Source organism: Rhipicephalus microplus, chromosome 10 (assembly GCF_043290135.1).
Source record: "Rhipicephalus microplus isolate Deutch F79 chromosome 10, USDA_Rmic, whole genome shotgun sequence".
In the NCBI taxonomy this organism is placed as follows: Eukaryota; Metazoa; Arthropoda; class Arachnida; order Ixodida; family Ixodidae; genus Rhipicephalus; species Rhipicephalus microplus.
In genome coordinates, this window is record NC_134709.1 from 94,526,844 (window position 1) to 94,547,234 (window position 20,391).

General features: G+C 43.3%; 1 protein-coding gene across 2 annotated transcripts; it reads left to right on the forward strand.

Moving 5' to 3' along the window:
- The first annotated feature begins 185 nt into the window (after positions 1-185).
- On the forward strand, positions 186-20,364 carry LOC142774807 (uncharacterized). 2 transcript variants are annotated; one of them, XM_075875901.1, is made up of 9 exons: positions 186-316; positions 3,795-4,069; positions 4,793-5,065; positions 7,775-7,873; positions 9,913-10,032; positions 11,585-11,695; positions 13,504-13,649; positions 14,597-14,761; positions 20,166-20,364. In XM_075875901.1, exons 1-9 carry the CDS (start codon positions 295-297, stop codon positions 20,293-20,295), a joined length of 1,341 nt encoding a protein of 446 aa, XP_075732016.1. In that variant the 5' UTR covers positions 186-294; the 3' UTR covers positions 20,296-20,364. The 2 variants fall into 2 exon arrangements, with proteins under 2 accessions (XP_075732016.1, XP_075732017.1); XM_075875902.1 differs by having other exon boundaries at positions 188-316; positions 3,798-4,069.
- The last annotated feature ends 27 nt before the right edge of the window (positions 20,365-20,391 follow it).

Genomic DNA, 20,391 nt, shown 5'->3' on the forward strand with positions numbered 1-20,391 from the left:
GCAAAAAAAAACTACAACTACAATCCGTAAGTTGTAAACACGTTTGATTAAATCAAGCACTAGATAATCGACTGCTGATTTTCACGTTTAAAAGAGCGCAAAACGGCGCACTCGCATCACACGCACGGTACCAGTGGGGTTTCGGGTTTCATGCGTGTATGTCATACATCATCATCATCAACTTTCAATCAGCTGTTTCTTGTTTCGTGTTCGGTGATGGAAAGGCGCCGACCGTTCGAAGAAGCGCAGTGGATCACGCAGTGGATGCCCGTTCATCGATAAAACGCTGCTGCCATGTCGCGGGCGGAAGCGAGAGGTAAAGCAGAGATCCATAGCACGTGTTGAAACGCCTCTATCGTGAAGCATCGTTAATTGCGCAGACCCGATATCACAACAACGTTAGTCAACGTTGTGTGGTCTTGGTGATGTCCGCTTATTAAAAGGCTATGAAAACGGAAACAACGCGGAATAGCTATCAATAAAGCGTACAGGAAGAGGACGATAGAAACGGGATAACGAAATACGAGGCCAGACATAAAGTTGTGTTTTCAAGATAATAGGCGGTGGACTCGCTTCAATCTAATCATACGGATCGTAGTGCTAACCGTATTACCTTGCAGTGGTTTTCCATCGCCCGTAACCATTTGTAGTTTGTGCCTGCGGAAATTGCCACAGAGAGAGACCTGCATAACAACGGTGACCCTCGTCCTATCGTTTGGTTATAGCACACTCAACCGATATATCCAGGTTGTATGTCAAGAACGAGCAGCAGTGCCATCAAAGGCTGCCGAAGTTACTAACGTTTTCCGTGTTTGTTTAGAGAGTGTATTCGTTTATATTCGCCAAACTGAAACCAAGCCCTCAGTGTGAAGAACGGTGTGCTAACAATAAGATATGGTGTTGTCCGATGGTGTTGACCGAGCAGTCCGTGTTTTCGTTCATCTGGCTTGTCCATGTCGAGAGAAGTCCTTATTTTATACTTGAATTAAAACAAGGTGATGTACTGCACATTACCGAGCGTTGCATTTGAAATTAGTTCGCATTACCGTAAACCATCCGCTAATTAATTGAGTGGACATGTACACCATACACACACTTCTGAGGAGCACCTCTCTATCATCAGCCTCTGCATGGCATTTTGCTGTGTTCTAGTGTTTCAGCGAAATCTTCATGCATGCCATCTTCGTGGGGCAGCATTCTCATGCTCAAAGTTTACAAGTACAGCGGGTTAAGTTTTTATGAAACGGCGTGCATTGAGACTTATGAAGACATGTACACATTACCAATGTCTCACTCATTCTATCAGTCCGTAATGTAAATTTAGATGAAGTAGTTTTCTAATGCGAAACCATTACCCTTTATCAGAAAGCTGAGGCAGAGAAAGCAGCTCACAAATTAGGTATTAAGTCATATTTGAGATTGTGAGCGGGGCTGTTTGAAAATGGAATGCCCAGAAACCATACATATGTAGGTGGTCAATTAGATAGGTTCCAACAACACGAACCCCAAAAACGCGAGCGGCGGAGTCATCAGTTGCAACGAGGCAGTGTTTCGGCCAGTGCAAAAGATCCCCGTTGTTGCGCCACTGCCACCGCTCTTTACCAATGAGAAATGAAAAGGTGAGCGAAATATGCAGAGGTTACCCAGAGTTTACGTCCAATTTACTACCCTTACTTGAGAAGGGGAAACTGTACACAAGAAGGAGAAGAACATGCAAGACACGAGGATTTGAAAAAGTCAATACGACTCGATCCTTGCACGTCTTTGGAGAACACCATCCTCAAGCTGAGCAACATTACGTAGGATCACCAAACTCAGCTACGAGCCAGGTTCTTGCCTTTACACAGCGTAAGAATTGCTTAAATGTCCCCATAGTTTTGATTTCAACATGTCTGCATTCCTTTAAGATGATTCATGTCACTGTGGCCTTTAACTCGATTACCACTCACTTTACAATGGGTGCAAATGTACCCAGTATAGAACACAAAATTGGCTTGCATCTTTACCAAGTGCGGTGTTTTGTTGTTTTTGTTCAATTTTTTTTTTAATGTTTTATTCAATGTAATGATCATGTTTAATCCATCTTAGCCATAAGCATCAGTGACGTGTTATTTTTTTTTCTTCTGCATGCACAAATATGTTCATTGTAGTGCAGAGTTCGCTTTTGTTGTGTCAGTTGTAAGTTAGTTTTTGTGTTGTTATGTGTGCATAGTGAAGTTGCCTCATGTGTTTCACCTTATAGCTTTGGTGCAAAGTGACTCGTTTTGGTGTTGAACCTTCATAAAGATCATAGGTATTTTTACATCTGAAAGAAATCATAATATCATTTGCATCTATAGAGAACTGTGCATCACATGTTGAAAAACATTTGATATGCTGTGCAGTAAGTTTGTTAGGGAGGTGATTATCGCAACTTTGTGGTTAAGGCGGTTCCAGTCTTTTGCTACACTAGAAAACAAAGGAGAAACTGTGTTAGTACGGGTACACAGGCAGAAAACTTGCTGTGCAAGACCTGTGTGGTGTGACACGCAAACTGCCACGATAATGTAGGGAGAGCGATTGAGAGGTGAGCTTAATAGCTTGTGAAATAATGAGATGGTTGCAGTAAGAGGACAAGACTAAAGATAATACACTTGACTTTGAGGGAAAATCACTAATGTCATATGAGTGTGGAAAAAACGTGGGCAGCTCGCACTAGTGATACAAAGCTGGACCAACAGCAGAGCTCGTGGCTGACATATATTATTATGAATGTCTTCATAGCATGGTCTTATTTAGCATGGCCCTAATTAACTAGAAGAATGCTAATGAGAGTTGTATTTATAACAATTCATAATGTATTTATTATAATGTCCTTAATTTGGATGGTATCAATTAGCAAGGTCATAATCAGCAAATTAGTTTCTCTTCTTTCCTTCCATGTGCCTGTTCTGTGCGTCTATTTTTTTTTTTTTCAGAATGCCCAGGCATTGAAAAAATGCCTACATTGCACATTCATTGGGTCGATCTCAGTTGTTGTGCTAACCACAGGCCTTATTTTCTGCCAAATTACTAGGTAATACAGAAAAGCATTCTGAAACTATTGACATTTCTCATAAGTACACTGCCAAGGGCAAACTGTACTTATAGCCAGTCCTAAGATGAAGAAGATGACGAAGAGAGTGTGCACCCTGCCGATTTGTTGCATTGCACATGCAAGGTGCATCTTACTTTTTTGGTCAAGCAACATGACAAAATTAAAGCTTAAGCAACTCTGATCTTAATATGTGTGCACATTGCGGTGGAAAATGCGTTCACTGATGTCTGACCTGCTGATTTCAAGAAGGCATCCTCTTGTCAGTAGGGTTGAGAGCTGGGCTAGTTGGTGAGACATCATTTAACCATATGGTGTAGTAGCGCAATTTTCACGGGGACGAAGAGGACAAGAACAGACGACACTCGCAACTAATTTTATTTCAGAACCAGCACTTCATATATAACCCATAACCCTAGCGACACAGAAAAGAACTACGAACATTGAATCATTGCCAACAGAAGCTTTTGCGCAGACTCAAGCGATAGTACACGGCAGTTATGCTTACACTTTAAGATGACATAACTAAAACAGCCCTGGGTAACATCAAATCAAAAAAACCAAAAAATTTTGCTGGAATTCACACGTGTTTGAAACAAAATTTTGAAACGATAAAAAGGAGAGTATGACACATGCAAACACTGATCTAAATTAAGTCCTTCGAGGTAGCTCGAAGGACTTAATTGTCAGCTCTGCAAATTTTTTTCCTGTTGTATCGTAGCAGATGGGGCGTCAGCAGCCTCAGCAGCTTCTGCGACGAGCGGGGTGTGCGGGCGCATGACGTCTGAATGTGGTGTGCTGGGTGTGTACCTGTCGTCCTGGGATCACGTGATGGGGCCACAGCTGGTGTTCCGGTGGCGCATGCAGTGCCCCGGTGCAGTCGCCAGCGCTGGCACCCCCGAGTGTTCGGCCGACTGTGGCCCGCACTTCCTCAAGTGCCACCAGTTTCTGGAAAACCCTGAAGGCTTTCTTGCTCGAGGAGAGGCACCGCAGCAGGTCTGAATGTGTAGCCCTTTATCAGAGCAGTGATGTGTTGGCAACACTTTGTTAACCAAAGAAGGGGACAAGCTTGAAATTATAAGCAAACAATCATGCCCCCTAACTTCCTTCTCAATACTCTCTTCCCATTTTTGAACAAATATCCACTCCACGATTTGTTCATTGAGGTGGTATGGTGGTTACAGTGCTCGACTTCTGACCCAAAGGATGGTAGTTCAGTTCCTGCCATGGCGGTTTTCTTTCGATGGCGGCAAACGCTGTAGGTCCGTGTAGTACTGTGTAGTGTCAGTACACATTAAAGAACACCAGATGATCAAAATATCCAGAGCCCTCCGGATTTTCAGAGCCATGCCTGACAATCATAATACTTTTGGGACATGAAACCTCAACAGTTGTTGATTAATACTACCCCATTCCCCCAAGTTCCCTCCACAACTACAAACAACTCTCCTTTCTCCAATTATGAACACTCTCATCCCCCCATCTCTTTCGGTGCCATCTGTGGGGGTGGCGGGAGGGGTGGCCAGTCAGACGCCAAACTAAATGATTGAAAGAGCTACTAATTAACTTCTTTTCATGATCAAAGTGCTGTAGTACGTATGTTTCACTTTAGCGAAATTCATTCCAGCAGTGCATAACATAAAGCAGCCTGTAATTACCTCCCCCCCCCCCCCTTGGGTTTGATGCCTCTGCCTCTGTAATTGACGCTTCTGCGTGCAGGCATCACGGCGTGATGAGGAGTTTGACGTACACGCGGCCAGTGTACTGCAGCTGTTGCACGGAGGTCTGGAACGACGAGGTACGCGGTCGTGCCTGCTGCTGCTTCCGGACAAGCGGGCCGCCCTGCATGCGGTCACCTTTGACCTCTCGGCCGGGGCACCCGTGTGCCTGGCCGCACTGTTCCCAATGAAGGCACTGGCCGACCTCTGGCTGCTGCTGCCCCTCACTGACCTGACCCTGGCACGAGTAGCGCTGGTCTGCCAAACGCCTGGGGTATGTAGCACCCAGTAAACTAAATGGAGTGGGTAATAGACTTGTGGTTTGTTTGGTACGCCTGATATTTGGAAGGTGTGCTCTTGCTGCACACGTGGCAAGCAGAAATAAAAGGCTGTCACATAATGACTGTTTCATATAAAAGCTTAAGAAACATCTCTCACTACTGTGGTTCAAAGGATAAGTATTCAACATGTAATTCAACTAAACCACCGGTGTCGTTTTCTGGTTTTACAAAGTATGCAATTTCTACAATTGGTGCCTACGGCATTCTGCTATGCTTTATGACTGAAACTTAAAATGTCACATACTGGAAGCGAAATGGTGCACATGTAATACACAATTTGAAATTACATCACCCACGCCGGCAAGTAACAGTTGTGTAAGACGAAGTCTAGCAGCTATTCTATAGAAAGTGGTACTAGACTTTTTAGAAATTCAATGTGGGACGCAAGACGTGAGACTGGCTAGTTGCCCATCAAGTATGAAAAGAAGCAAGGTGGTTGCATACAAACTTGCGAAAAAGAATGGCCATGCACACATCTTACAAGAGGGTTGTTAAAAGTTTTATGAAGCAGGCGTTGCATCGGTGTAAAAATGACCAACTTTGGGCTGTTTGGAAGGTTCGGGTAGATGGATGAATACCAAGGGTGTCCTCTTTCTAACACGACTGTGACCTGCACTGCACCAAGCTCAAGATTGTGTTATTATTATTATTATTATTATTATTATTATTATTATTATTATTATTATTATTATTATTATTATTATTATTATTATTATTATTATTATTACATATTGACCAATGTGGTCTAGCTGAATTGAGGTTTCTTTTATTAAAAAAAACATTCCCAGCTCGTTTTGCACTTATTACAAATTTACCTTAGTTTTCCCATTATTTCTTGCTTTTTGCTTATTTTTTCACCACCTTCGGTCGTCTTTTAGTCATTTCTTTCACCGTCCTTTTTTACCTTTCCAAATTTGTCCCCTCAAAGCCCAAGCGGTCACGTAGGCTAGTACCCCCACATATATTGAAGTGGATACCTCCACATTCAATCGGAACATGCTCCATCATTTTCTCACCTTCCTCCGCGCACGTGCATTTTTCTTTGCTTTCTTTACAACTATGCTTTCTAAGGCAACCCAAGCTTGCTTCAAACAGCAAGGCACTTTCCCTTGAATTATCATAAAATTCATTCTTGCTTATTTCATCTGTACCCTTTCGGTTGTTAATCAGAGCTGGTTTTCTTTCCATGACTGCCATATAATGAATCTTCCCTGCTTCTTTGACTTTTCTTCGCTTCGAGCTATTTGTTGCCATGTAATTTACACTGCCACCCATATATTTACCAATGGGCCTGCTAGTTCTTTTTCTCAACTGTTGGCCGACGCTATTGCCATACAAGTACTGGAACGCCTTTTCTTCCCATGTGCTTTCTTGGGTGTTCTGTTGTCTCTCTTTAAAAATATCTTCAAACAACTGAAGTCACTACCGACTTCAGCGCCACCAGACATTTGCATGACGTACAGTGACGGGTAGTTCGTACCTTATTATTGCACTGCACTATTTTTCGGCTGAAGGTATTGTGTAGGGTAAAGTGGGGTAATTTTGACCATGATTTGAGGTATCTTCTAAAAGTTAGTTGGCAACACTGAGCAGCGAAAAAGCCTACTCACATAAAGTTGTCTATGAATACACTAGAGGGAACACTAGATTATTGCAGGCTGCAATGCACAGCTCTTCAGCCGGCACTAATCCTTGTACTTTCGGCTACATTTGACTTCACGTGGCTTGGAGCTTCTTTGTCATGAAATGACAATCAGCAAATGTTCAGCAGTTGCTTTTAGGCTCACCAATTCAGATTGAGTCACAATGGTTCATTATTTTATTTGAAGCAAAATCGAAACACAACAATAAACAAAGCCACAAGTGTGTTTGAAGCCCGCAAGCATGAATACTAGGCAGATTCGTGTGCTACTCATAATTCCCGTGGTCGCTGAACGATCACAATGCCAGAGTCTCCTCTAGTTAATTTTAGGAAATTCTATGTCCTGCAGTACGCTTTTCAGAAGTAAAGACATCACCTTGCTGGTTTTGGAATGACACCTGAGCTTGCTGTGCTTTCGGGTCAGTCTCTTGACTGCCCTAGATAAGCAGGAGTGCATTACATGGTATCACGAGGTTATGTTATTGCGCATTGAACGTATTCGGTGAACTGCAGCATGCTTAGGTCTCATTCTCTTGCAAAAAAAAGATACACCAGTGATCTCTTTTTTTTTCAAACTTAAACAAAATTGCTTCCTTGTTCTTCAAAGCTTTGAATGTTCTTGCATTCCATACATACTATTACCTTCATGACATTGTTCTTTTGTACCATTGAGAAACTTGTGCTTCATGTGTTTAATGTAGAATTTCAAAGAACTGTGACTTATGCAAGCTGGTAATGATTCTGAATCAACTAATACAGCAGTCCAAAAGCAAATAAAAAAAACTAGGACTGAAAAAAAAAGGCGACAAAAGGAACAAGTGCTCATGTGTTTGTTACCGTTTCTTCAGTCATAGCTGTATTTTCTTGTGCTGTGTAAGTTTACGGTGGAACATTTAACGAACTCATAGTTGCTTGTACATAGCCACTCTTATTCTGCAGGTCTGCAGCGCTTGTACTCTAAGTTTGTCGTTGTTGAATAACCTGCTGGCTTTCCTTTCAGCGGGAGTTGATGAAAAGCCTGAGCAGTGCAACCTCATTGTTGCACCGTTACTTCCAGTTAGCCTCATCCCTGCTGAGTACCAGGACGCTCGATCGAAGGGTGAGGCACATCTCTTATCAGACGCTGTCGATGTATCGTGCCAGTACAGTTTCTTACAGTTGGTGTCTGTATGTGAGACAACGATTTGGCTGAAGTATTGTTGTATGTACAGCTGTAATGAAAAGAGATTAGTACTAGTGACTGATTACCTGAGCAGCATATGATGCATCTACATCAAGCATGGGAAATGCTGGATTCAGGACAGGATACTTTCTGTCGACCACCCTTGCTTTGAAGAGATCCTAAACAGCCCTTTGTGCTTGGTAAAGAAATTTGTACTGTGGAAAGCATACACTTGCCACGAACAGCTCATCTAAGCCTTGCTGTCATATGCGACAAGGAGTGTTCACAAGCGAAGTTTAAAGTTACTACTCTTCTGTTCATGCACAGGCTCTTTGAAGGACAGTCGTACACCAGATCTTTCATAATGCAACAGACTACTGCTAATGGTCAATAGCTCATATGAACCAAGAATGGAGTTGGTATCAAATTCACTTCTTGCAAAGGGGTGCTGCCACATGCCGTGCTCTATGGTGTACTAAACTTACATAGTAGCAACACTCGCATGCACCGGAATCACCCGAAAAAACCAGTAATGTTTCCTGAAGCACGCTCAACATCATGATGTAAGTACAAAGTAACTTCTTTTGCCCTTTTGTTCCCTACCCGTGTAGCTTTCAGCATGCTCGTCGGGACGAGAGGGAAGAGAAAGCGCTTAAAGCCTGCAACAAAACCCTGTAACTTCGTGAGTTCTTGAAGGATTCGGGAAAATTTTCTGGAGATCAATTTGTGGTCTGGAAATAAACTCTGATATTGGGGTCAATTGATAGTTAGTTAGAAATGTGGTTTTTGGCCTCTTCTAAAGTAAGACTAACATGTGCTTTTCATTCTGGAAATGCTCAGCAATGACATACCATGTGTCATGATTTAGCTGTTCACATCAGCGGGCGCAATCTTTTAGACTGTTTTTTAAGTTTTTCACTACAGCTGAACAGGAATTCAGCATAGTGGTGGTTTGCGACATGCTCCTTTCTTGGAGATTCATAAAGTGTCTGCCATTGTTGGTTTAGATTTCTGTATTACCACATTTAATGGGGCTCTGCAACACTTTCTGAGAATTGTCAGAAAACGCTGCCGATCGACAGTCGAGGCTCTCGAAAACATGTGCGCCAAATATTATAGCTCAGCACGTAACCTGGAATTTACGACAAATTCTTTAATTTAGCTAAAAATTGCTTTACTTTCTCTCAACAAATGACGCTACATGCCCAATGTCACTGCTTCCCAGGCCAAGTGTCAGCCATTGGCTGATTTGAGCATGACGCGCTCGGTCATTACTGGGGCCGCAGCGGGAGGCCACGACTTGTCTGTGTGCATGCGTGCAATTGCACTGAAAAGCCGCGCATTTGAAAAAAAAAATTGAGAAAAGTGCTGAAGGTAACGAGGCGCACAATGTATTTTCTTTATCTATGCCGTTTTTCCTCGCTTAGCTTCCAGCGCTTTCGTCGGGACGAAAGGAGAGAGACTGCAGTTGCAGCGTGTGGCAAATTTTTGTAACCCCGCTTGTACTGGACGGATTCTGAAAATTTTTGCGGCAATAAGTTCGTGACGCAATAAGCTTTTTTAGTCAATCCATTTCATGGCTACTTGGAAAAGCGTTGCAGGGCCCCGATAAGAGTTGTGTTCCTCTAAATTTGCATTTGGTGACGTTAGCTAAGAGATTGTTAAGAACACCTGAAGGATTTTATGCGTAGCAATTAATCCCACAGCGTGTGTCATTGCTAGCTGTATATGCTGACAAAACCTGAGGAAAAACTTGTGAAAGCACGAAGACTCTTTGAGAGACTCTTCTTATGATATGGTAGCTTTACTTCTTCCTTATAGTTTTTTCGCACTCTCAGACTGCCACATTTTGTGACATCCTAGCCATATGCAGCTTTGCTGAAAAAAAAAAAACTTTTTGAATATAAAGAACAAACCACTTAGTACAACTAGATACACCACAGTCTCGTGTGAAAAAATGCACTATACTCTTGCAGGCGTCAGTGAATGCACTGAGCCGGGCTGATCGCCTACCAGAGGAGCTGATTCGACGAGCACTCCAGTCGCACTTGCAGACGCGCCGCTGCTCCATTGTCATCGGTGACAGCGCCTCTCAGGTGTGTCCTTACTTGCCGCCTGCCATCTTCCAATCTTTGTTAAACTATGTCTGATGTTCGATGAACACTCAAGAAAGAAAGGAACTCTTTTGCAGAACACCAGGTTGCCTTGTGTTAGCCTGTCACTGCACTGAATGTGAGCTTGCAGAATGTACACACAGAAGTCACATTTTTAATCTAATCAGTTCAAAAATGCATATACTGCTTTTAGTAGCGCCTTGGGTTTTTTTTTCTTTCAGCTTTTTCAGTACTGTAGCCCCCTTTTTTTTTTCTCTGGAACATTCAGCCATCAAGCACTTTTATTTGTGCAATATTTTTTGAAAAACCAAAAAGAAGAAAAAAGAAGCCGCCACTGCATGTGCGTCTTATCACACCAGCATTGTCGGATTATCACTTTTTTGTGGATGGCATCGCTTTCACAAAATATTGCGCCTTTTGGTACCAGATGTATGAGCCACCTCATATTTGGTGCCAGGTCGTGTGAGATCCACTGAAGGTGTTTGCGTCTTTTGCTCTGGTAGCACGAGAACATCACCTCCTGTGCATACCTCGAAATTCTGGCTCCGCAAAACTTTCATGCCAAGTGACAATGAGCGATTTAAAGTCTGCTCAAAATGCTGATGACCACTGTTGCGAAATACCGAGCAAGTGACCACTTCTCCTTTTCGAGAGATCTGAAATACTATGTGCCAATGACCGAGCAAGCCCCCCACCCCTGTGCACTCTTCTCACCATTTCTTTTCAGGCTGTTCTCCATTATAGACTGCCACAGCAGTGGTTTCTAGGGACCAATGTTCTGAGAGTGTTTAGATGTGGGCACGATTTCTCGATACTTTTACAGTGTGGCTCCTCAGGGTTGCATTCCGAGTTGGCACAAATTGTTGGAACATTTGAGCAACACATAAAATTTTAGACGGGGACATTTTCTGGTTCAGTGAAAGCTGTAAATGCATGCATATTGTTTAATTTTTCATTAGAAGTACAGGTGTGCATTCTTCTGACGAGCTCTTCTGCTGCCGTATTTTTAATTTTGGTTCACGCCCTCCACAAGTTGTTCAATCATATTTCACTATGAGGTGGGGAGGGGTGCTTGCTCAGGATTTTACACTAGAAAGAAGATGCAATGTTGATGCCGCCAAAGAACGGCATTCTGGATAAGGCCACAGTTTGCATTAAAGTCCTACACTTATGAACTGCTTAGACATCTCCCAATTGAGACTTTGCATCCGCCAACTGCACTGGTTGCTCACGTTCCCTGAGTGCAATGGCCTCGTGTTTTGACTGGATGACGAGGACCAGGCAACACATCCAGTCGCATTGCGATATTTGAATAACACAATTCGAGCCAGTTGGTTGTTCACACCGAGGCGAAAACAGCGCATATATTGACGAGAACGGACAGACACAAAAAAAAATATACATGCCTGCACCTCTGTCCTTCCTTGTGTCTGTTCGTTCTCGTCAATTCATGCTGTTTTTTCCTAGGTGCGATGTTTGAGCAGAAATAATTTTGAATGAAGTGTCGATAAATGCAGGTTTTTCGTCAATGCAGGTAGAGCCTGCGCTGAACGCCCTGCGAGGCCTGCTCGATCACGAGGAGCTGTTCTGTTCCCTGTGGGGCGACACCCTCGAGCCCTGCTACCTGCCAGGTCTTCAACTACAGGTGCACTTCTCATTAATGCACGCCTTCGACATTTCTGGCGTAGAGCAAGAATGTCAAAGCACACAGCTAGCAGCTACAGCTTGGTACAGACCAAACAGTCAGAATTTTTTGACGATAGCAGTTCCAACCTATCTCAAGAATCAACGGATAAACTCGGCCTTTTTTTTTTCTCTCAGATTGTGTGTCCAGTAATAGGTACAGATGCCTAGACACCTATATACAATGCGTGTATTGTACTTACTAAATGTGTCAGCTTTTCTGTGCCAACACAATGAGCATTCTGTCCATTCCGTCACATAACACAAATAGATGTAAAGAAATGAATGTATCAAGCAAAATTACATTTTTTATGGTGCTCAGTTTTGAACGTAATAACCCTGCACCCTGAAGGCAGGCAGCTGCCTAACCACTGGGCTACACACCTATGCTTGCAGAATGCAAGTATGCCTGAACCATATAAATGCATTGTACATATGTATTGGCTGCTTAAAAAAATGTAAAGTGAGGACAGTTTTCACGAAGGCTCAGGTAAAATATTTCGCATTGGTGGTATAAGAGTCCTCTCTAGGAACTTGTGCAAAACCGACGCAGAGCGCTGTGCACATGGTGACAAATCAGACTTTTGAAACTTGAAGGCCAAATGTATGCTTCGGAGGTCACAGCACGGGCTTTTTTTCAGGCTGTTCCAGACACTGATGAATGCTGGAAATAAGACAAACAGATGCCATGCGATACTGCCCTTAAACCCCATTCTAGGAAGGGCTGCAAACATAAAAGCTTCCCAAAATAATGCTCTATGCTTACGCATCACTTGGACAAGTTTCGAAGGAGATGCTGAAGTGCGTTTTTTTTTTCACTTCTTTTATTGTATATTGTTATATAGTGATGAGATCACAACAAGGGCCATTTTTGGTGCTGCGGTTGTTGGCCACCGCAGCCAATGTCTATAACCACTATGGCGCAAAAGTAAAAAAAAAAAGCTTAATAAAAACATAATCGAGCTGCAAGGGGGTTCGAACCTGGGCCTTCACCGTGGCATCTCAGTATTCTACCGTAGAGACATATCGTTGCTAGGAAATTCTTCGCAAGAAGACCATATACAGGCATTATGTAGTGGAGGAACCATGTTAACATATGTAATACCATAATGAAACAGAAGAGTGAAGTAACAACCAGGCGTTACACAATGTGAGTCGTGTAGCTAGGAATCCCACGGTACTAATTGCATAACTATTGGGTCGTTAAGCGTTTCCAACTTATTACAAAAGGCTCTGCCAAAATTCATCGTCCTCAGCCACCGCATCAACAAAGTGTACGTAATGCCTTGCAAGTGCGTAGCAGGTACCTCGCTTCTCTTCAGAATCCTGAATAATGGCGTAGTGAGTGCTTCCAAACCTGACATAGATTATGATTTATGGCGCAGTGGTTACCTTGCTAGCGTACTTGTGTTATTAGCTCCAAGAGAGTTTACAGTGGGTTCCAGAAATGCTGCTCTTCCAGCTTTTGTTGTGACTGAACTAGGCGTTCCGTACAGGCCTGGCATTTTTTTTTTTCTATTTCCTGGGTAAGTCTGTGTGTCACAGTGTAATGAAATGATAAGCCTACACTGGGTACACTCTTTTCAAGCTCAGTTTACAGTATATATTAATTTAACTTTATTTTGTATTTTGCAAATATCGGGTGAGATCAAGTCATCCACGGATTCATTTCAACTTTAACAGCATCTGTACCACTAACTTTCTAGACCGAAAACAGCATGTGTCTGTGCCATTTTCTTTGAGGCTCAAAGTTATGCCCTTCCCTCGCAGGGCTTGGTCCGGGGTTCAGCGGGGAGCCCCCTCTCAGCCCGCGAGCTCATCTGGTCTCTGCACCCGTCCACGGTGGTCGACATGGCACAAGGGCGCGTCTGGCAGTGCCCGCTACACGTTGGGTACCAGGGTCCCCTGACGCGCAAGTGCGTGCACCCTGCCTGTACAAGGCTATAAGTATTGCATCACTGTGAAGGAGTCGGGAATGTCATTGGATGTCTGGGGTTCCCAACTTTCTCTTGTACACGAATGCTTTTCTATCAAAGTGTGACCACCACAACCATTTATTGAATGCCCCTAAAATTATCAGAAGTAGAACGTTACAGCCGTAAATCTATTCTGAGAGACTTCACTGTTATATTTGATGGGCGTAGCCCACCACAGCAACACCTGCTCAGCCTTGTGTAAGACCACTGCACCTTAGCAGTTATAAACTTTCTTAATTATAGTCCTTTGTTATTGTACAATATCAGCATGACACAGCTTTCTTGATAGGACATGGGCAAGTATATAGTCTTATGTCATGCTTATAGTGCACATTAACGAAAGACTGGGAACATTTTCAAGGGGCTCATTTCTCTGTTTGACACAACTGAATAGCTTTAACAGACAATTAAGCGGGAGTCTTATAATCCCAACGAAAATTGAAATGAATCATTGTGGACGGAATATCATCATATCGTTTAGTGGGATCCAAAACCACAACCTTCAAATTGTGCTTCGGATGCTCTGCCTATCAAGCTACGACAAAAGGCACTGTCCGTCCACTTTGTTGGGTGTTTTCTGTAAGTGCAATCTCTGGGAGTGTCAACAGACTTGCCATTCATGGCCTGGGCTAGAACCTTGCGCCCTTTATTAGAACAACTGAACATTATTGCCACGTGTGATTGGTTGAGGTTTGCGATTAGTGACAATAAGCATAAGCATCAACCAATTGCATGTGGCGGTTCACTCTAAAAATAGCTACAAAATCATTAAGGCGAGGAAAGGCAAGCAATGAAGATGATTGCTGTGTAACAGGAACATCCACAAATAGGCGGAACAGTTTTTTTGTAAATTTTTTTGTCGCTCTCTCTTTGGTGGCCACACCCAGGCTGAAGGCCGCACGCACTCCGTCGGCAGAGTCGCACGTGTCGCAGTTTGTGCAGCAGCTGGGACGAGCCCCCAACACTGCCGCGGCTGAGCAGCTGCTGCAAGCCTTCCAGAGGCATCTGCGCGTCAAGGCAGCAGCCCTCATCCAGTGCGCCTCCCGCTCCAGGTGATACGCTAGCCAATGTTTTCAAGGCAAAAGCCTCATCACATACAAAAAGTGACGATCTGTGTAAACATGAGTGATATGAAAGGAGGAGTTAATTTATGAGTGGTAAAACTGCCCACAGGCTCCATGTATCAAAGTCCAGGCATGCCATTGACTGTAATTGAGGAGGCCTGCTTATTTTTGACATCATATGTAGGTACAAAAACAAGCTAATAAGTGGAATTTCTGTCCATTTCGACATCCAGGCCAGCAATAGATGCTGCATTGATAAAGCAGGCAGTGATTTTATGCTTGCAGCACACATTTTGCAGGGATACTGCATCTGCAAAACTCAACAAACTTCTCTGAAGGCGCTTCTCGTGATTCTTCAAGTGGCCAATTGCGATAAAACATTGAAAGCTGCAGCAACCGTAGCTAGTAGTCATGAAATCAGAAAACTAGCCATAAAGTAGCCAACTTGAGTCAATGGCAATTAGAGTAGCCAAAAGTGACCATGCGCCTGTGAAAGCAACTGTGGCATTTTTATTTAAATGACCAAATTAAGTAGGCTATTCGTGGAAACATTAGTAAATGCGGAAACAACCCTTCAAAATCACGGTTGCTAATATAAAAAGCATAAATTTCTGACTTTAGGAATCATTTTGTCAAGGATAACGAAGACTCTTGCACTGGTGCAGAAATTAGACTGTTTTCACGTCTTTTGCGTGACTTTTCTTGAGAGGACTAAAAACTACCATCCGTGGTATGATAATAAAAAGAGAGTACTGCCTGAGTGTGCACAAAATCTGAATTTATGGGATAGAATTGTATATGTCACAAAGCTTCTCATGCGATTAAAAGACCGAGCAGTTAGACCCGTTAAACTTATGTTCACGAGGGCTGGCCTGGCAATATTGCCTCTATGTCAATTCTGCGCAAATGTAGAATCGTGTCGCCAACATTTGCTTTTCAGAAACTCTTTTTCACTAAATTTGAGATATCGTACTCAGTTTTGCTGCTTTTATTATGGGTTGTGTTTTGCTGCCTTTGATGGAGCGTGTGTGTATTCTTGCTCAAACTACTAAACGTATACCATTTTAAGAGGGGCACATGTCATTTTATTAAAAAAAGGTTCTTATTTCGTGATCGATTTTGGTGAAACTTGGCGAGCTTATCTATATTTGAGTGCTGATTTATTATATGTGATATTTTTTCAGATAAAGTGTGTAGTTCTTAAAATACAATAGTACACTGTTTCATGTGCCTTTTGGGGAGCAAGTTTTTTTTTTTCTAAATTGAGAGAGTTGCAGAGTAAACCAGCATGTCACAATAATCTGGAATCAGAACTGTGTGCAGTGCAACAAAAATGGATTATATAAACTCATTTGTAGGAAATTTATGCTTTGTTAAACATTTGCGATTGAATTGAAATTGACCCACTTGCAAAAGTTCCCCAAACTCCCTTTTAGTTGTGGTCCTAGGTATTGGGCTTATGAGCTAGAAGTCTTGCATTCAAGTTGTTCTGAAAACTGCATATTTTGTTTTTCCTGTGTTTCTCTCATCTTTCTTTTAGCTTGTTTTACATCTTGTGGTGGAGTTTCAATGCATGAGCCAGTTAAGAATTGCACCACGTTATAAACCCTTGCCCTCTACACGTTTACTTTACATGTTATGATTGTATATCATCTTATTAATTCACTCAATCAATCATTTTACTAATCACGACTACACTCAAACCTCATTATAACAAAATTGCATATTACACAAAAACAAATTAAAAAAATAAATTACGTTAAACCCCACATATCAATCAATCACGAAAATAAATTCATTATATCTGAAAATTTGTTATAAAAGTTTATTCTTAGTGCTTTATATATTGAAGGCCTACTTTTCACTTACTTCGTAATAACCGATATTTCATTATATCCGGTTTCGTTATATTGCGGTTTGAGTGTATAGCTACTATTACTGTTGTTGTCATCTCTTGTATATTTTTCAATCGACACTTTTTATAGGTAAGTGTCAATTATTTTGCAATATAAATTAGTGACCCTCAGTCACTCACCATAACCTCAACATCACTAATTCTTGACATGCTGCTATTGCAATGTAAGCAGATACATTTAAATGGTACCTGTATTTACTGTATGCCACACTCTGCAATCACTACCAGCTAGTGATGTTGAACAATGCCTTTCAATAACAATGAGGCCTCTAGTGGTTTACCCTAAACACTACAAGAACAGAGCAAAGGATCTCCCCCTGTCACCAGCAGCCCCTCTTTTTTTTGCTCTCATGGCAGCAACAGCTAAAATGAATGCACATTCAAGAACAATGTTCAAGCGGTCAGCAGGCTATTTACATCAAACTGTAAGTGAGGTCATAAAGGGAGATTCCAAATTATTTTGACCAGCTGAGTTTTTTTTAAAGTTTACCTAAACGTACACAGGTGATTTTCGCAATTCACACCCATAATCGAAATTATGTACCGAAGGTACAATGGCCGTGAACCTGTGCACAAAATGGTGAAGTCTGTGGGGGTACTAACAACCTATGTAAAGTTATTTCCGCCTCGTGACGCACGTGTCTCGCACAGAAGCCGCAGTTCGAGCTCACAACTACAAGCGGCAGGTGGCGTCGTGCTAGCGAGTGTTTATCACCACCATCATCAGCATCATGGTTAGAACGGTGGCGCCCACAGTGACGCCTGGCAGCAAGCCTTGGTGGTGGCAAGGGAGAGATGAGCGGGTCTCTTTGGCGGGTGGTGTTTGACGCGAATGGTTGTCTGTAGAGGTGGGTTCCCGGTACACGGCACCGCGGGTTGTGTGCCAGGGGCCCTCTTGGTAAGTCAAGCGTCGGCGAAGCCGCCTTGAGTGTGTTATTGTTTGTTATGTTGTTGAGTGCTATGTAATTTTGTGTAAGGCTGTTTAGCGTGTTGATCACAATCAATGTTATAATAATTCGGTGGACGATATCATCGTTTCTAAGAGTAGCTAAATAAATGTGTGTTGTTTGGTTCCTTCTGACCGCGTCTACTGTGTCCGTTCACTCCAAGAAGCCCACAAGTTTTGCCTGCGGTCGGAAACGGCATTGGGGAAAGCCCCAATGACTGGCTGCATTTCTAAACATGTATAGCCCTGGAACGTACATTCCATGAGAAAGCATCCGAATTCGGGTCATGATAGGGATGGACAGGTATAGTCGCTGCTCTAACACGCAGCAACTACCTCTCCATCTTTTGCTGCCTTCAGTTTTCCGGATATAGACCAACAGACCGACCACGCATTATGCCAGCTAAATGCGGCAGTGAGAGATAGCAGCCTCGGGGAGTCGAGCTGGACGTTTGTTGCCACTGCAGTGGGGCAAGGTAGTCAGTGCTGTCCAGAGTTTATTCGTCTTGCTGTGAACACAGCATGTTGGCAGGGGACCCATATAGACCCACTTCGCAGTGCGGATATTTGAAAAATGAGGTCCACTTCAGCACAGAAATAGAAGAACGGGCACTGGTCGTGGTCTGATGGCAAGCAAGCCAATGATGGTCAACAGCGGACTTGCACCATAACTACGAACTGACGCAGGCACAGCGTGGTGTGGTTCTGAGGCTGCCAGTGATCCCTGAACATCACTGCAGGCGACACCAGCCGCTTGTGACTGCAACTAGCACTGAAGCTTTCCCATAGCAATCCTTGTTGCCTTTGGCTACTCTTTTATGTGCAAAATTTTCACTGAAGATAAAGTCCAGCAATTTCGCATTAACCCAATTTATCCATTCTCAAATTTGTTTGTATACAAATATTTTTCATGTTCATAAGAGCACTGCATTGTCTCCGTTTTCAGTGCTAATGCACAATATATTTCTGTCATAAAAGCACAGGTAGCATGATGAGATAACAAACTTGAATTGAGTAGTTGTAATTCTGCAGCGTCTGTCGACCAATTCCCTGTACTGGGCAGGAGGGCTTTGCAGGTGAAGCTCTATAGGTTGCGTAAGCTGATTTGCGACAGCGACTGAAAAGTCTTCCGGCCAGCGGAAACGACTGGCCTTGTCATTACAACTCGCTGGCTATCTCTGCTGTCATTCATGCGTGACGTTTATTAGAGCTCCACCATCATTTTCTTTTGCCTATTTGCTTGACCGCAACCTTTATTTAGCTGTCTAAAAAAATTCACACAGGAATGCATGACATTACGTACAAATCTGTCTCGTCACATTGCTGGTTCTGCAGCTGTGAAAGAGAGTGAAATGTCATGACCTAATCTGCAACCGTTCCCATTCAGTCCTGCTCTGTACCTGCACAGTTAAGGGATCAGCGACTCGACTGAACAAATAAGATTTAAAAATGTTTTAACAAGAGAGATTGTTGCATATATCTAAGCCCAGTGTTTGCAGCTTTTATCAGCCTTTTGAAGCAAAGGTGAATGTTTCAGGCTTTGCTTTTTGATTTACCAAAGACTTGTTTAATCTTTGTTGACTCTCTAAATGAATTGTTTTTTTTTTTTTTGGCTTTCAATATTATGTGGCCTTGCATACAAAAAGCTTGGGTGCCTTTCAGGTTTTGATGGGTTCGCATCGATGGTATGTTTAACACATTGGGGTTTTTTAGTTGCTTTGCTCATGAACTTGTGCTAAAATACTAAACTCGAATAATGCTGTATGGTCGATGTGAAATCGCCTTGCGATCTGTGCTGCGGACACGGAATGTCGTTCCCTTGTCGTGCTGTTCGGTGCATACGTGCCTCGCTAATATGCTCCAAGAGACGCAGTAAACAGACATATCTATGAGTGCCACATGATCTGCCCGCTACATGTGTTTGCTGCCAACAATGCTTAAGATATTCTAAAACATCACGTGCGGCAAAACGACGCACTTTCCGTTTCGCGACCGTGCGTCAGTGGAAAGATGAGAGAGAAAGTGAAGAAAAAAAACTTTTCTCATTAGCTATAGCTGGAAACTTTTTTTCCGCGTTACTCCGAATAACTTGGCAGCCGAATGGAGCAGGAAAGAAAAGGGCGCGCTTTCCTTACGTCAGCCGAGCCTTTGCGCGCCCGCGTTTTTCACTTTCCTCCGAACGATAATGCCGACGGAAAGGAATTCCTAATGGTCTTGGCGATGCCGGCGGCCCGAGGGAGGCTGCCAGCGGTTGCTTGGTTTGCGTCGTCGGAAAAGTCATTGACGCGCGACTTGCGACTGCTAGAAGTAGCGTAGTGCGAGCAGTGCAAGCGCACTGTTTTGTTTCCGGACGCTTCATGCCTGTCGCCGTGCCTCGAAGGCCGATCGAGCAGACCGCCGGTAGCGCAAGGACCGGCTGGTTTGGCCTTGAGGGCGCTGCTTCGAAAGACTTTGCATCGCGACCTTGCACTCACATTTTCCTGCTCATTAAACACCCCGTTTTCTTCTTTCTTTCGGTGCGGTCCTCGCAGGCGAGCCCTGTCAACGAAGTACCTGCAGTCGGTGCTGGCCGTGCCGTACCTGTCCGACTTCTTGGTCATCCTCGCAGAGGCCGAAAAGCTGAGACCGGGGCTGTCACGCTACGTCCTGCCGCCGACCTGACGACCGCCCCCGACGATCTAGCTCTTCACAATCGTAGCTCGTTGAATAAAAGAATCCTTTCTCGATCGAGCCTTTCCTCCGCCTATTGCGTTCCTT

Excerpts from the sequence above, each read along its gene's own strand:
- LOC142774807 (XM_075875901.1), top strand. The coding sequence starts at position 295 with ATGTCGCGGGCGGAAGCGAGAG. Across the intron at positions 5,066-7,774 it reads TGGTCTGCCAAACGCCTGGG|CGGGAGTTGATGAAAAGCCT; the intron begins GTATGTAGCACC and ends CTTTCCTTTCAG. Across the intron at positions 14,762-20,165 it reads CAGTGCGCCTCCCGCTCCAG|GCGAGCCCTGTCAACGAAGT; the intron begins GTGATACGCTAG and ends CGGTCCTCGCAG.